We start from the raw sequence: 15,384 nt of genomic DNA, 5'->3' as shown, positions 1-15,384 counted from the left end.
GGACGTCTTTGAGCCTCACAGGACCCCAAAGGCCTAACCGTTAATTCCCCCGCTCCTGACAGATATGCCCCCCTCCCCAACAGGAAAGGCTCTAATCCAGGTGGTTTCTCTATCAGCCGGACCAGCATTCCGTCCAGTCCTCAATCTAATGGGTCTCCCCTAAACCTCTTAGCCCAAGAATTTTCAAACAAGACAATTGCATGCTCCCATGGGAACCAGGGAGCAGCTCACCCTCTTCCTACCACAAAGCCTACCTCCCACGGCCCCCTCTGGTTTACTCTGCTCCCTAGTGCAATCCACGTGTGGTTTTGCATGGTGTCCTTCCCTGGGCCCTGAGCATATGTGACTAACAAACTTCTGTCAACCATCTGGCCAGTGCTGGGGGTCATATGTTTGGCTATCTTGTATTATTTAGGACAGAGTATCCCTCCCTCATCAATGGGGTAAGTAGGAGGTGATCAGAACACTGGGTTTGCTACAAAAACTATTTGTTAGAGAAGCCACAGAATTATCTTCTTCATTACACTTCTGTCTTCCACTTTCCAGAAAAAAGATCCCTTCTCTAATTTTTCCAAAATAATTCAACAATTATAAAACAGGTTATTTCTCTGTATGTTACAACTTATGACTACTATGTTGCCCTAATTTACCAATTTTATATACTTTAGAATCTGTATACAATGTAGAATGTCGGTATATTAGCTAATTATCTAAATGCACAGGGTTCAAGAAACTTCTTCTGTAAAGGACTAGTTACTATTTTAGGCTTTGCAGGCTCGTTATGGACTGAACTGTGTTCCTCCAATTTTGTATGTTAAAGCCTGCTGTGGTCTGAATATTAGTGTCCCACCCAAAGTTCCTATGTTGAAATCCTCACCTCCAAAGTGATGGCATGAAGAGGTGCAGCCTTGGGAAGGTGGTTAGGGCATGAAGACAGAGCCCTCATAAATAGGATGAGTGCCTTCATAAAACAGGCCCCAGAGAGAGTGCTTGTTGTCCCTTCCACCACATGAGGACACCGCGGGAAGGCAGCACCTTGATCTTGGGCTTTCCAGCCCCCAGAACTTGGAGAAATAAATTTCTGTTGTTTATGAGCCACCCAGTGGATGGTGTATCTGTTATAGCAGCCTGAACAGGTTAAAACAAAGCCCTAAACCCAGTGTGACCGGATTTGAAGACAGGGCCTTTAAACGGATAATTAAGGTTAGTTGAAGTCATAAGGGTGGGGCCCTCATCCAACAGAACTGATGTCCATATAAGAAGAGGAAGAGATACTAAGAATGCGCACTGAGGAAAGGCCATGTGAAGACACGGCGAGGAGGTGGCCACCTACACACCAAGGAGAGAGGCCTTAGGAAAAACCAAACCTGCCAGCACCTTGATCCCAGAATTGCAGCCTCTAGAACTGTGAGAAAGTAAATTTCTGTCGTTTAAGCCATCCAGCCTGTAGTATTTTGTTATAGCAGCCTAGTAAGCTAACACAGGCTAATAGTTTCTGTCACAACTATTCAACTCTGCCTTTGTAGAGTGAAAGCAGTCATAGACAATATATAAACAAAGGGATGTGACTATGTTCCAAAAAACGTCACAAAAACAGGTATAGGCTACATGGCCAGAGTTTGCTGACCCCTGATCTCCAGTACTTAAAGCTATGTCTATATAGTGGGCATCAGACTCGAAGTGTGAGCCTCACCTTCTCATACGTCACATCACTTATAGATCCAACAGACGTTATTTCTACACGTTTTCTAGAAACTCACTATGATGTATAAAAAGACTTAACTTTCACGTATGACTCCATGGTGTTAAAAATGTTATTTATAAGTTTCCCCTCAGTGTTTTAAAATTGTTAGTAAGAGATAATATTACAGTAAAACATTTCATACATTTTTTACGTTCTTAGTTCTTGTTATGATGAGCCTATTAATATTGAATACATGACATGTGAAATAGTTCCCACAATTACATTCATAGGATTTTCTTGTTTATTAATTTATTGATGTTGAGGAATGCCTGTGTTTATGCTGAAATATTTCCCACATTAAATACATTTATTGAATTTCTCTCCAGTCTGAATTTCTTTGTAACTGGCACATTATAAAGGTTTCTTTCTCTTATGAATCCTTTGATGTTGAAGAAGGTATGCATTCACAGTGAAGACCTTTCCAAATTCCTTACATTGATAAGGTTTTTCTCCAGTATGCATCCTCTGGTGTTGAGTCAGATGTGCACTCTGACCAAAGGTTTTCCCACACTCATTACACTTGTAGGGTTTTTCTTCAGTATGAGTTCTCCGATGTTGATTAAGGTGTGTACTTCTGCTGAAAGATTTGTCACATTTTTTGCATTTATAAGGTTTCTCTCCAGTATGACTTCTCTGGTGTTGAGTGAGGTGTGTATTCCATCAAAAAGCTTTCCCACAGTCACTACATTCAAAGGGTTTTTCTCCAGTATGGATCCTCTTATGTTGAATAAGGGATGACTTATGACTATAGGCTTTGCCACATTCAGTACATTCATAGGGCTTCTCTCCAGAATGTGTTCTCAGGTGTAAAGTAAGCTGGATGCTCTGGGTAAAGGCTTTCCCACATTCTTTACATTCGAATGGTTTTTCTCCAGTATGAATCCTTTTGTGTTGTTTCAGGGATGAGCTATGACTATAGGTTTTACCACATTCGGTACATTCATAAGGTTTCTCTCCAGAATGAGTTCTTAGATGTAGAGTAAGTTGAATGTTCTGAATAAAGGCCTTGCCACATTGATTACATTTATATGGTTTCTCCCGAGTATGAGTTTTCCAATGCAGAGTTAAATGTGAACTTTGGCTAAAGGCCTTCCCACACTGATTACATTCATAAGGTTTCTCTCCTGTGTGAATCCTCTGATGCTGTGTGAGGCATGTACTTTGGCTGAAGGCTTTCCCACACTCACTACACTCAGAGTGTTTTTCTCTGGTATGAGTTCTCTGATGTAGAATAAGAGATGAGTCCCAGCTGAACGACTTCCCACATATATTACACTCATATGGTTGCTCTCCTGTGTGACATCTTTCATGCTGTATAAGGTGTGTTCCCCTGCTGAAAGATTTCCCACAATTTTTACATTTGAAGGGCTTTCCCCTAGCACCAACCTTCTGACACCTAACAACATACAAATTTATTCCAGTATGAGTACTCTGGTGTTGAGTGACATCCAAGCCACAGCTGAAGCATTTCCCACATTTAGCACATTCATATGGTGTTTCACTTGTGTAGATTCTCTGATGATTGCTTAGATCTAGGTTATGTGACAAGCTACTGTCATCACACTCCTTTTTATGCATTATTTTGCCTGAAGTTATTTTGTGTTGAGTAACAAAGTTTGATTGCTGTCTAAATTCTTTCTCAAGTCAATTATCTTCATGAATACTCTCCTGAGTCAGGCTCTTCTTTTGGGTAAATGCCATTTGCCCTATATGGCTCTCTAAACAGCCAAGAGATTCTGGGCCTTCTCTGGTGGAGTAACAGATTCCATTCTGTTTACCTTTGTTGATTATCACACCCTGGGAAAAGTCTTTAGAAATTAATTGCTTCAGATTTGACTCTTCAGTTCCAGATCTGTTCTCTTGGTCTGAAATAAATTTTAAAATGGAGGATATTTGACCATTTAGACAGATAGAAATTGTGAGCTAGTCAAAGCCACATATAATATGTTACTATTACTTTTATTCTTTGATTCCCCAAACAGAGACATGTTTTGAGGGCTTTGACTGATGTCAAATATGTCATGTAAGCCAAGAACCACTGTGCACAGGAGCAGGGAAGAAGTGAACAGGGACACACAAGTGGTTACAGGGTGCTGATAAGTGAAGCAAATGAGGACTATCTTTCTGGAATGACTGAAGGGTGAAAACCAGGACCTTGAGAATGGATGAGGAGTAGTGATGAGGGGAATCAGGATAAGAACCAGTGAAGGAAAAGCAGATCTGGGTGTAACTGGAATCACTGTGTGCCTGGGTCACTGGGAAATGTCAGCACTAATCTCTTAGCCTCCAACCTCTTTTGCCTGTTTGTCCATCTTGTAAGCTGCCACAGCTGACTCCCCTGAAACACCAATTCACCAGGTCTGTAAGGATGGTCCCATTCCACCCATTCTCCTGCTGCCATCAGAGGCAACCTACCACCACTTTTGAGTCAGGTACGGGGTCACTGAGTTGGGAAGTGACGAGCAGAAAGGGCACGGGCAGAGTCTACCGCAGGCGAGGGCACATGAGAAGACAAGGAGCAGAGGAGCTGAGTGAACTGGAGAGTGACTGTGGGACGTCTGCTGAGGCCGAATGCAGCACGGGGTGACAGTGCAGGTTCTGGCAGGTGGTGGCGTGGCTACGAGGACATTCCTAGTAGACTTGCCTAACAGCAACACTGAAGGTGGATTAAGAGAAGAGAGAAGGAATGGAGAAATCCCAGCCACAGCTCGTGATGGCTCGGGTTGACATGGGGCGGCAGTGTCTGGGTGATTCAATCAGAACCAGGAGACAGGGTCTGCAGGGGGTGAGGGGCGGGAGGCATCAGGTCACTAAAGGGTTTCTGCGCTGAATTTGAAGGGACAGCTGAGGGTGGAGGGATGAGAGCTGAGGGGAGGCAGGGCAGGGCTGCAGTGCAGGGTGGACAGAGGGCCGGGTGCAGACAGTGAGCTTTCAGTATGGGTGGCTCTTAGGTCTGCAAGTGTCAGAAGGAACAGAGAAGAGCAAAGGGGGACAGGGACAGAAGATGGAGGAAGGCAAATGTCTGAGGTGTGGTGTCAGGAAACCAAGGAGGAGAGGGCATGAGGAGGGAAGAGCTGCAAGAACTTCTGGAAACAGGGATAGAAAGCCTCTCCAGACCTGACTAGACAACAGATGTGCACCCAGGACAGCTGGGGAGAGGCTGGCAGTGCAGGAACTACAAGGGGACGAGAAGAAAGGGTGGCAAAAGGGGCATGACAGTCCAATGAGGGGCTTTTCTCGAGAAGGCAGAATGGCTGGCAGCCGGGGAAGGGAGTGCACCCAGGAGGAGGGAAGAAGAAAGCGCAGCTGGGGAGGGCCCGGGCCCAGGTGGGAGAGGAGCAGAGTGCAGGAGGTGGCTCCTGCACAGGGACTGTTCCCATGCAGCCCTGCATCACCTGGGAAGGCTCTGTGGCAGCACTTCTAGAAACCACCAGCTCGCTGGACAGCCTTGTGCATGAGCCCCCAGAACTGCTTCCCGCCTGCTCACCTGGAGAGGGGTCCCTAGGGATGTCCATCCATGGTGATCCGCCCTGCTCCAACTGGGAGATCACGTCAGGCTTGGAATCCTGGTGTCCTGCTCGGGAAAGACAAGAGGCGTAGGTTTTGGGGCTCATGACAGGTGTGACCCCAGGGCCCTGCCTCCATTCTCCTGCCTTCAGGACCTTTGCAGTATGAATAGCGGTTGGGGGGCCACCTCAGCCTCCCACTCCTGACCACACAAAGGACAAGCAGCAGAAACACCCTGAGTCCTTTGTCCTCTGAACACTGACACGCGATTCCATGGGTCAGAGGCCTTGGGACTTCAGGATTCAGGGTTTATACAGAGAAGAGAAAGTGACTCCTCCTTCTTCAGCCCCTATGGGCAGAGAAGGTGCACACAGGCCCCCAAAGACTGGGAGGCAAACGTGCGTTTGCAAGTCTAAAACCTCCTCCCAAGTGTTTGTTGCATCTTTTAAAATGATGCACATTTTCAGGGGGCAGAGCAAAATGGTGGGGTGAGCTGACCCAGGATTCTCTCCCCTCCAAAATACAACAAAAGATTGGAAGAACTGAATTTCAGAGAATAAACATAATGCCAGCTCATTAGAGGCTTACAATACCAAGAAGGCAGAGATCATAAACCTTGCTTACACCTTCGGAGGCGCTGGAATGGTAGGAGAGAACATTGCTCCCTCCCCTAGAGTCTGTGATCGCTGCGGCGCTGGTCGGGAAGGAGTGGGGGAGGGGCCGCGCGACCAGGGAATCATCCAGGACTCCTGCCGCTGGTTCAGTGGAGACCCGCTAACGGGGGGAAAGCTTCCGTCCGCGGGGACCCCATAAATCAAGGGCCTTGGGAGACCAGAGAACAGAACTGATCTGAACCCAGACCAGCGGCGTGTCAGTAACAGCTCCTCCCCCCACCCGCCCCCCAGAGAAGCCAGTGGGCGCCGCCATCTTGCCCCAAGGCAGAGAGCTCATAACACGCCGCTCTCGACCTCCATCTAGTGGTGACAGGCTGTAACTGCAACAGAATTCTACCACCATGTGAAAAAACCGCTCCTCTACCATCCAGCAATTTATAAAAGCCCCAGACCAGAAGGAAAACAATAAAAGCATAGAATTAAGTCTTGAGGACTTGGAGTTAGGTAAACTAAGTGATAATGAGTTCAGAGCAGCTATAATAAAAAAACTCAATGAGGTAGAGAGAAAGATAGAGAAACAAGCCGAGTTCTGGAGTTACTTCACAAAAGAGACTGAAATCATAAAGAAGAATCAAACAGAATTACTTGAGATGAAAAACACAATGGACCAGATAAAACAGAATACAGATTCCCTGAATGCCCGTGTAGATAACATAGAGGAGAAAATTAGCATAATCGAAGATAGGCTGAATGGCGCCAGACAGAGGAAGAAAGAGAACTGAGAATTTAAAAAAATGAGGAAAATCTCCGAGAGATAATGGATTCAATGAGGAGTAAGAACATAAGGATCATAGGAATTCCCGAGAATATGGAAAGGGAAAATGGAGCAGAAAGTGTGCTTAGCGAAATTATTGAAGAGAACTTCCCAAATCTGGGGATCAACGGAGAAATGTGTGTAGAGGAGGGTTTTAGATCTCCTAGATTTGTCAATGTAAAAAGACCTACTGCAAGGCACATAGTAGTAAAGTTGGCAAAAAGGAAAGATAAGGAAAGAATACTCAGGGAAGTAAGAAAAAAAAAGAGAATAACCTATAAAGGAGCCCCTATCAGACTGTCAGCGGATTTCTCTACAGAAACCCTACAAGCTAGGAGAGAATGGAGTGACATATTCAAAGCTTTAAAGGATAAAAATCTTCAGCCAAGAATACTCTATCCAGCAAGAATTTCCTTCGATAGGAGGGAGAAATTAAATCTTTTCCAGACAAACAAAAGTTAAGGAAATTTGTAACTAAAAGCCCTCCATTACAAGAAATCCTCAAGAAGGCTCTCATACCTGAAAAAAGTAAAAAGGGAGAAAGGGGACACAATCCACAGACTAGGGAGACTGATGGATAGAACCAGAACAGGATAGCAAATATTCAACTATAACATTAGGGTAAAGGTAAGGAAACTACCAAAACAAGGATGATCTTAGCACTCTAACTACCAATTAATAAGATGAGTTGGAATAAAAAATGAAAATAATTATTTAGGAGGGGAAGAGCAAAGCGTCTAACTCAGTATTGGTCAAGTAAGTAAGAGACCACCAGAGAATAGACTATATTATACATGAGATTCTAAATACAAACTTCAAGGTAGACACTAAAATAAAGTACAGAACAGAGTCATAAATCATAAATAAGGAAAAATCTAAGAAACCCAGCATAAGAAATTGCAGTATTAAATGGGTAGTCTAAAGCAAATAGGAAAAGAAACGCAGGAAAACAAGATCATGAGCGACAGATTGACAGCATTAAGTCCACATGCATCAATAATCACTCTCAATGCGAACGGATTGAACTCTCCAATAAAAAGACACAGAGTGGCAAAATGGATTAAAGAACAAGATCCAACAATTTGTTGCCTCCAGGAAACACACCTCAGCCCCAAGGACAAACACAGACTCAGGGTGAAGGGGTGGAGGACAATACTTCAAGCAAATAGCAAGGGAAAAAAGGCAGGTGTTGCAATTCTTATATCAGAACAAGTGGATTTCAAAATAAGACAGGTAAAGAGAGACACAGAGGGACAATATATAATGATCAAAGGGACACTTCATCAAGAAGAAATAACGCTTATAAATATCTATGCACCCAACACAGGAGCACCAAGATTCATAAAGCAACTATTAACAGACCTAAAGGAAGATGTTAAAAACAACACAGTAATAGTAGGGGACCTCAACACCCCACTCACATCAATGGACAGATCATCCAGACAGAAAATCAACAAGGAAATAGTGGAGCTAAATGAAAAACTAAAACAATTGGACTTAATAGACATATATAGATCACTTCATCCTAAAACAGCTGAATACACATTCTTCTCAAGTGCACATGGAACATTCTCAAGGATAGACCATATGTTGGGAAACAAGGCAAGACTCTACAAATTTAAAAAAAAATTGAAATAACAACAAGCATCTTCTCTGATCATAATGCTATAAGGCTAGAAATTAATTACAAGAAAAAGCTGAGAAAGGCACAAAGATGTGGAGACTAAACAACACGCTACTGAACAAGCAATGGGTCACTGAAGAAATTAAAGAAGAAATAAAAAAATACCTGGAAACAAATGAAAATGATAACATGACATACCAACTCATATGGGATACAGCAAAAGCTGTATTAAGAGGAAAATTCATCGCAACACAGGCACATCTTAACAAACAAGAAAAATCCCAAATAAGCAATCTTAAACTACACCTAACTGCACCAGAGAAAAAAGAACAAATAAAACCCAAAGTCAGCAGAAGGAGAGAAACAATAAAAGTCAGAGCAGAAATAAATACTATTGAAACGAAAAAGGCAGTAGAAAGGATCAATGAAACAAAGAGCTTGTTCTTTGAGAAGATAAATAAAATTGACAAACCCTTAGCCAGACTTACAAAGAAAAAAAGGGAGAAAGCTCAAATAAACAAAATCAGAAATGAGCGAGGAGAAATAACAACAGTCTCTGCAGAAATACAACGGATTATAAGAGAATACTACAAAAAACTATATGCCAACAGAATGGATAACCTATAGGAAATGGATAAATTCTTGGACTCCTACAACCTCCCAAAGCTCACTCAAGAAGAGGCAGACAATTCGAACAGACCAATCACAAGGAAAGAGATTGAAACAGCAATCAAAAACATCCCAAAGAATAAAACCCCAGGACCAGATGGCTTTCCTGGGGAATTCTACCAAACTTTCAGAGAAGATTTAATACCTATCCTTTCCAAGCTATTCCAAAAAATAAGGGAGGATGGAACACTTCCTAACACATTCTGTGAGGCCAACATCACGCTGATACCAAAACCTGACAAGGACACCACGAAAAAAGAGAACTACAGGCCAATATCACTGATGAACATAGATGCAAAAATTCTAAACAAAATTTTGGCAACCAGAATTCAGCAATTTATCTAAAGGATCATACATCATGATCAGGTGGGATTCATACCAGGAACACAGGGATGGTTCAACATCCACAAATCAATCAATGTGATACACCACATCAACAAACTGAGGAATAAAAACCACATGATCATCTCAATAGATGCAGAGAAGGCATTTGACAAGATCCAACAGCCATTTATGATAAAAACTCTGAACAAAATGGGCATAGAAGGAAACTACCTCAACATAATAAAAGCCATATATGACAAAGCCATAGCCAACATCATACTCAATGGGCAAAAACTGAACACCATCCCCCTGAAAACAGGAACGAGACAAGGATGCCCTCTATCACCACTCTTATTTAACATAATACTGGAGGTCCTGGCCAGAGCAATCAGGCAAGAAAAAGGAATAAAAGGAATCCAAATAGGGAAGGAAGAAGTGAAACTCTCGCTATTTGCAGACGACATGATCTTATATATAGAAAACCCCAAAGAATCCATTGGAAAACTCTTAGAAGTAATCAACAACTACAACAAAGTTGCAGGGTACAAAATCAGTTTGCATAAATCAGTAGAATTTCTATATTCTAATAACGAACTAACAGAAAAAGAACTCAAGAACACAATACCATTCACAATTGCAACAAAAAGAATAAAATACCTCTGGGTAAATTTAACTAAGGAAGTGAAGGACCTATATAATGAAAATTACAAGGCCTTTCTGAGAGAATTGGATGACGACATAAGGAGATGGAAAGACATTCCATGGACATGGTTTGGAAGAATAAACATAGTTAAAATGTCCGTTCTACCTAAAGCAATCTACAGATTCAACGCCATCCCAATAAAAATCCCAATGGCATTCTTTACAGAATTAGAACAAAGAATCCTAAAATTCATATGGGGCAACAAAAGACCCCGAATTTCTAAAGCAATCCTGAGAAAAAAGAACAAAACGGGAGGCAGCACAATCCCTGCCTTCAAAACATACTACAAAGCTACAGTAATCAAAACAGCATGGTACTGGTACAAAAACAGGTGCACAGAGCAATGGAACAGAATTGAAAGCCCAGAAATAAAACCATATATCTATGGACAGCTTATCTTTGACAAAGGAGCTGAGGGCATACAATGGAGAAAAGAAAGTCTTTTCAACAAATGGTGCTGGGAAAACTGGAAAGCCACATGTGAAAGAATGAAAATTGACCATTTTTTCACCATTCACAAAAATAAACTCAAAATGGATCAAAGACCTAAATGTGAGACCTGAAACCATAAGGCTTCTAGAAGAAAACGTAGGCAGTACACCCTTTGACATCAGTATTAAAAGGATCTTTTCGGGCACCATGTCTTCTCAGAGAAGGGAAACAATGGAAAGAATAAACAAATGGGACTTCATCACACTAAAGAGCTTCTTCATGACAAATGAAAACAGGATTGAAACAAAAAACAATCCACTAACTGGGAAAAAATATTTGCAAGTCATATATCTGACAAAGGGTTAATCTCCATAATATATAAAGAACTCTCACAACTCAACAACAAAACATCAAACAACCCAATCAAAAAATGGGCTGGAGACATGAACAGACATTTCTCCAAAGAAGATATACGGATGGCCAATAGGCACATGAAGAGATGCTCATCATCGCTGATCATCAGGGAAATGCAAATCAAAACTACACTAAGATATCACCTTCCACCCATTAGAATGACAAAAATATCTAAAACTAATAGCAACAAATGTTGGAGAGGTTGTGGAGAAAAAGGAACCCTCATACCCTGCTGGTGGGAATGGACTGGTGCAGCCACTATGGAAAACAGTATGGAGATTCCTCAAAAAATTAAAAATAGAACTACCATACGATCCAGCCATCCCACTACTGGGTATTTATCCAAAGAGCTTGAAGTCAGCAATCCCAAAAGTCCTATGTACCCCACTGTTCATTGCAGCATTATTTACAATAGCCAAGATGTAAAAGCAACCTAAGTGCCCATCAACAGACGAATGGATAAAGAAGATGTGGTATATATATACAATGGAATACTACTCAGCTGTAAAACAGAACAAAATCATTCCATTTGCAATAACATGGATGGACCTTGAGGGAATTATGTTAAGTGAAATAAGCCAGCAAGAGAAGGATAATCTGTGTATGACTTCACTCATATGAGGAATTTAAAAATGTGGACTAAGAGAAGAGTTTAGTGGACACCAGGGGAAAGGTGGGGTGGGGGGTGGGCACAAAGGGTGAAGTGGTGCAGCTACAACACGAATGACAAACATTAATGTACAACTGAAATTTCACAAGATTGTAACCTATCATTAACTCAATAAAAAAATTTTACTCATCATATGCTGGATCTTGAGCTATTTATTTAATATCCTGTGACATTTGATTATTACAGGCTCTTCGTTCAGTGAAGTGTGAGCAGACATTCTGACAACTAATGTGCACCTGGCACATTAGGGCAACACGGGGATTCATTTGCTCCTGGAGGTTGATTTCTGTCCTAGAATTTGCTCCAGCATCCACGTGCTGCTCCTGTCTGTTGTCCCCTACCCACATTATACTGCAAACTCTGAGAGTTCATGACTCTGTCATGTTTTTATTCCACTTTGTATCCCATGCCTGAAAAATACTCCCTAAGAGAATAAGTGAAGATGGATCTGTTATATTTTTGCGTGCATTGTGTACAGATTTAAAATCTTAATTGCACACCTAGTCTGGCCAAAAATTGTGCTCTTCACTCTGGTTGAGAGGAGATTCCATGTCATTGGGTCACAAGTTCTCTGACCTCATTTGAGTCTGTGTGACTGTTTTGTCTAACAGATGGGGAAGCGGAAGCACAGGGACATGACACCTCCAGCCTTCCGTCCAGCTGAAAGGCGGAAAGAGGACTCAACATCAAAGGCCTCCTAACAGCTGTGAACATGTTATTTTAACCAGTGGTTCTCAGACTGGAGTAATTGTGCCCCCCCCCAGGGCATTTTGGTAATGTCAGGAGGTGTTTTGTGTACCGTGAGTTGGAGAGTAGGATGCTACTGGCGTCTGATGTGTGCGGCACAAAGAGTGTTTCTAAACACCCTACAATGCACCAAACAGTTCTCTGCACCGGGAATGGCCCAGCCATATTGTCTGTAGTGCTGAGGTTCAGAAACCCTGTTTTGAACTAAATCACTTCCATGAAGTGATTGAAATGGGACTAAGAAATCATCCTTCAAGACATGGGGGGAAAATTTTGGAAAGAAAATAAAGAGATTCATACACATACAATCTCAACGTGAACCTTCAGCAGGAGACAGGAAAGAAGAACCTTCTCTGATGGGGACATATTGAAAGCAGACCCAGCATGGGGAGGCTCTGGGGAGTTTTGATCTCACTTCCCCACGGGTCTGGAGCACTGTTTGCTTATAGCCGCTGTCATTAAGACTGACAGTAGTAGTCTGCCTGGTCCTCAGGCTGCAGCCCAGAGATGGTCAGGTAGGCAGCATTGGAGGAGCTGTCGATGGAGCCAGAGAACCGATCGGGAACCCCAGAGGGTCTTTCGTCATCATTATAGATCACAGTGGTGGGGGCACTGCCCGGGCGCTGCTGGTACCAGTGCACATATTTGCTTCCAATGTTGCCGCTACTGCCGGTGCAGGAAATGGTGGCCTTCTGTTCCAGTGACTCAGACACAGAGCGGGGCTGTGTCAGCACAAACTCAGCCCAAGACCCTGCAAGGAGTAATTGACACAGAGATCCATGAGGACAAGACAGACTCCATTCCCAGGGAGGAGGGAGAGGTCATCATCCCAGATGACATCCAGATGCATCCCAGAAGTCCCTGCAGCCAGCCACCTGTGCAGTACGCCAAGAGGATGAGTGGAGCCCAGGCCATGGTGGAGATACCTCCAGGCTCTGCTTCCTAAGCCCTACAGCCAGGCCTGAGCCCACTACCCCTTCTGATGTGTCACCCTGATTCTCAGGTGGGAGGTCTCCATGCAAATCTTCCCCTTTCTGGAGGCTGCACATGCCCCTCCTTCAACCTTAGCCAAGCCTGCATCTATTCAAAAGAGCGTGTAGGACAGAGGAGGGCTTCACCCCAACGATTTCACAGGAACACTTGCAAGATGCAGGGCAGAGAGGAGCTCACAGCTGAGGAACTGGGGAGCACCCGCGCCCTCTGGTGGATGCAGAAGACATGACGACCTGGGCTGGAGCCGGCGCTCAGGGCTCCTACCCTCCCAGTCCCACACCCCCTCACAGTTGCATCCTTTTCAGATTGGCTTCCTTCACTTGGAAATACGCATGGAAGGTCCCTCCGTGTCGTTTTGTGGCCGGATAATATTTATTTTTATCGCTAAATCATGTTCCATTGTATAGGTGTACTGGCATTTATCACTTCACCTTTTGAAGGACATATTGGTTGCTTTCAAGTTTTGGCAATCATGAATAAAGCAGCTGTAAACATCTATGAGATATTCTTGTGTCCACCCAAGTAACTCCTTTAGGTAAATACCTAGGAGTGTGATTTCTGTATCATATAAGAGTTTGTTTCGCTATAAGAAACTGCCAACTTGTCTTAAAAGTGGCTGACATTTTGCATTCCCACCAGCAAGAATGAGGGTTCCTGCCACCCCACATCCCGGGCAGCATCTACCGTTGTCATGTGTTAGGTCTCAGCCATTCTAATAGGGTCTGCTTGTCTCTCATTGTTTAAACTTGTAATACCCCAATGACCTGTTAGGTTGAGCATCTTTTCACATGTCTGTTTCCCATTTGTGTGTCTTCCTTCGTAATGGGTTGGTTCAGATCTTCTCAATGGAGAGGAATTGTCAGCACCTGGGAATCCAGGAGCTCCAGAAAGTTCTAAAATCAGGTAAAAGAGAAACACAGTTTCTCTACGCTTTCAGAGCTCAGGGAATTACCAGTAAAGCCCAGTCTGGTACAGTGGAAATACAAGTGTCTGGGCTTGGGGTCACCTAGTCCTGTCAGGTCACATTGCTGCATTTCCGCCCTTCTCGTCACCACTAACAACTGTGGAGGCAATTTTGCTTCTGGAATCAAAGCGATTCCATTTGCAAGGGAGACCGATATCTTCTAAAGGAGGCATTTTCCCTGACCCCATAAAACAGACTGGGTCAAGAGCATGAAGGCCTGCAGTTTTAGTAGCAGAAGTGACAGCAGAAGCCCAAACCTGAGCTGGTGTTGGTCACAGGCAGGGACAGGGGAGTGACGGGTCAGACAGGGGAGTGAAGTGAAGCAGATTTTTTACCACATTTTCCAGTGGAACAGGAGCTCGTAGTGGCATTGGGATTGTGTTCAGCTCCATAGCAACGATAATCGATGATCAGCCTGGTCCTCAGGCTGGAGCACAGGTGGTGAAAGCGGTTCTGTTAACAAACAGAATCTGGAGAATCAGGTTCAAGCTCTTGGCAAGTCAATGACGTCCGTCCTAGGTCACACACGTAGGGGTTCTGCATGGGAGTCCTTGGTACCGTTGCCATGGTGACCCCCAATGTCTGTGCTGCTCCCTGTGCAGGAGAAGGTGACCTTGGGATCTGAGGTTCATCAAGAGCTTTACAGGAACGGGCCGGCCTAGTGGCGTAGCAGTTAAGTGCGCACGTTCTGCTTCAGCGGCCCAGGGTTTGCAGGTTCGGACCCCAGGTGCGGACATGGCACCACTTGGCACACCATGCTGTGGTAAGCGTCCCATGTATAAAGTAGAGGAAGATGGGCATGGATGTTAGCTCAGGGCCAGTTTTCCTCAGCAAAAAGAGGAGGATTAGCAGCAGATGTTAGCTCAGGGCTAGTTTTCCTCAAAAAAGAAAAGAAAAGAAAAAGAGCTTCACAGGGAGAGTCACACATGCACATATTGGGGATTTCTGCCTCTGATGTCCCACAGCCCCATGTCACACCTCAGATTCTTCGAAAGCTCCCATGGGGTGTGATAGGAGAGGAGGACAGAGGTCAGCGCCTGTGAGCTGAGGAAAACATGGGAGTCCACATGAGTCCTGAGTGGTATCAGCTATAAGAAGGTCTTATCCATCGACCCACTTCACCCGCCTGCCCTGGAGCAGGCTCGGCATTTTCCCAGCAACTGCG

The 15,384-nt window shown here is 43.8% G+C and overlaps 2 protein-coding genes across 10 annotated transcripts in view; both read right to left on the bottom strand.

Annotated features, from left to right (window-relative positions):
* Positions 1–1,976: 1,976 nt before the first annotated feature.
* LOC102148794 (rho GTPase-activating protein 20-like) overlaps positions 1,977–15,384 on the bottom strand; it is a 99,029-nt gene continuing 85,621 nt past the window's right edge. For all 9 annotated transcript variants that reach the window (XM_070276002.1, XM_070276003.1, XM_070276005.1 and 6 more), the window contains 2 exons: positions 5,232–5,318; positions 1,977–3,609 (listed from right to left, as the gene is read on the bottom strand). The gene's annotated coding sequence lies outside the window, so the exon portion shown is untranslated. The remainder of the gene's footprint in view (positions 3,610–5,231; positions 5,319–15,384) is intronic.
* On the bottom strand, positions 2,405–3,322 carry LOC138915101 (zinc finger protein ZFP2-like). Its single transcript, XM_070275926.1, has one exon. The coding sequence runs from the start codon at positions 3,320–3,322 to the stop codon at positions 2,405–2,407; it is 918 nt and encodes a 305-aa protein (XP_070132027.1).

The sequence above is a fragment of the Equus caballus genome, chromosome 8 (genome assembly GCF_041296265.1).
Source record: "Equus caballus isolate H_3958 breed thoroughbred chromosome 8, TB-T2T, whole genome shotgun sequence".
NCBI lineage: Eukaryota > Metazoa > Chordata > Mammalia > Perissodactyla > Equidae > Equus > Equus caballus.
Note: the sequence above shows the minus strand (reverse complement) of the source record. Positions and strands in the feature narration are given on the sequence as shown.

Bases quoted from the DNA above. Each gene is read 5' to 3' on its own strand.
- LOC138915101 (XM_070275926.1), bottom strand. From the start codon at position 3,322: ATGCATAAAAAGGAGTGTGATGACAGTAGCTTGTCACATAACCTAGAT.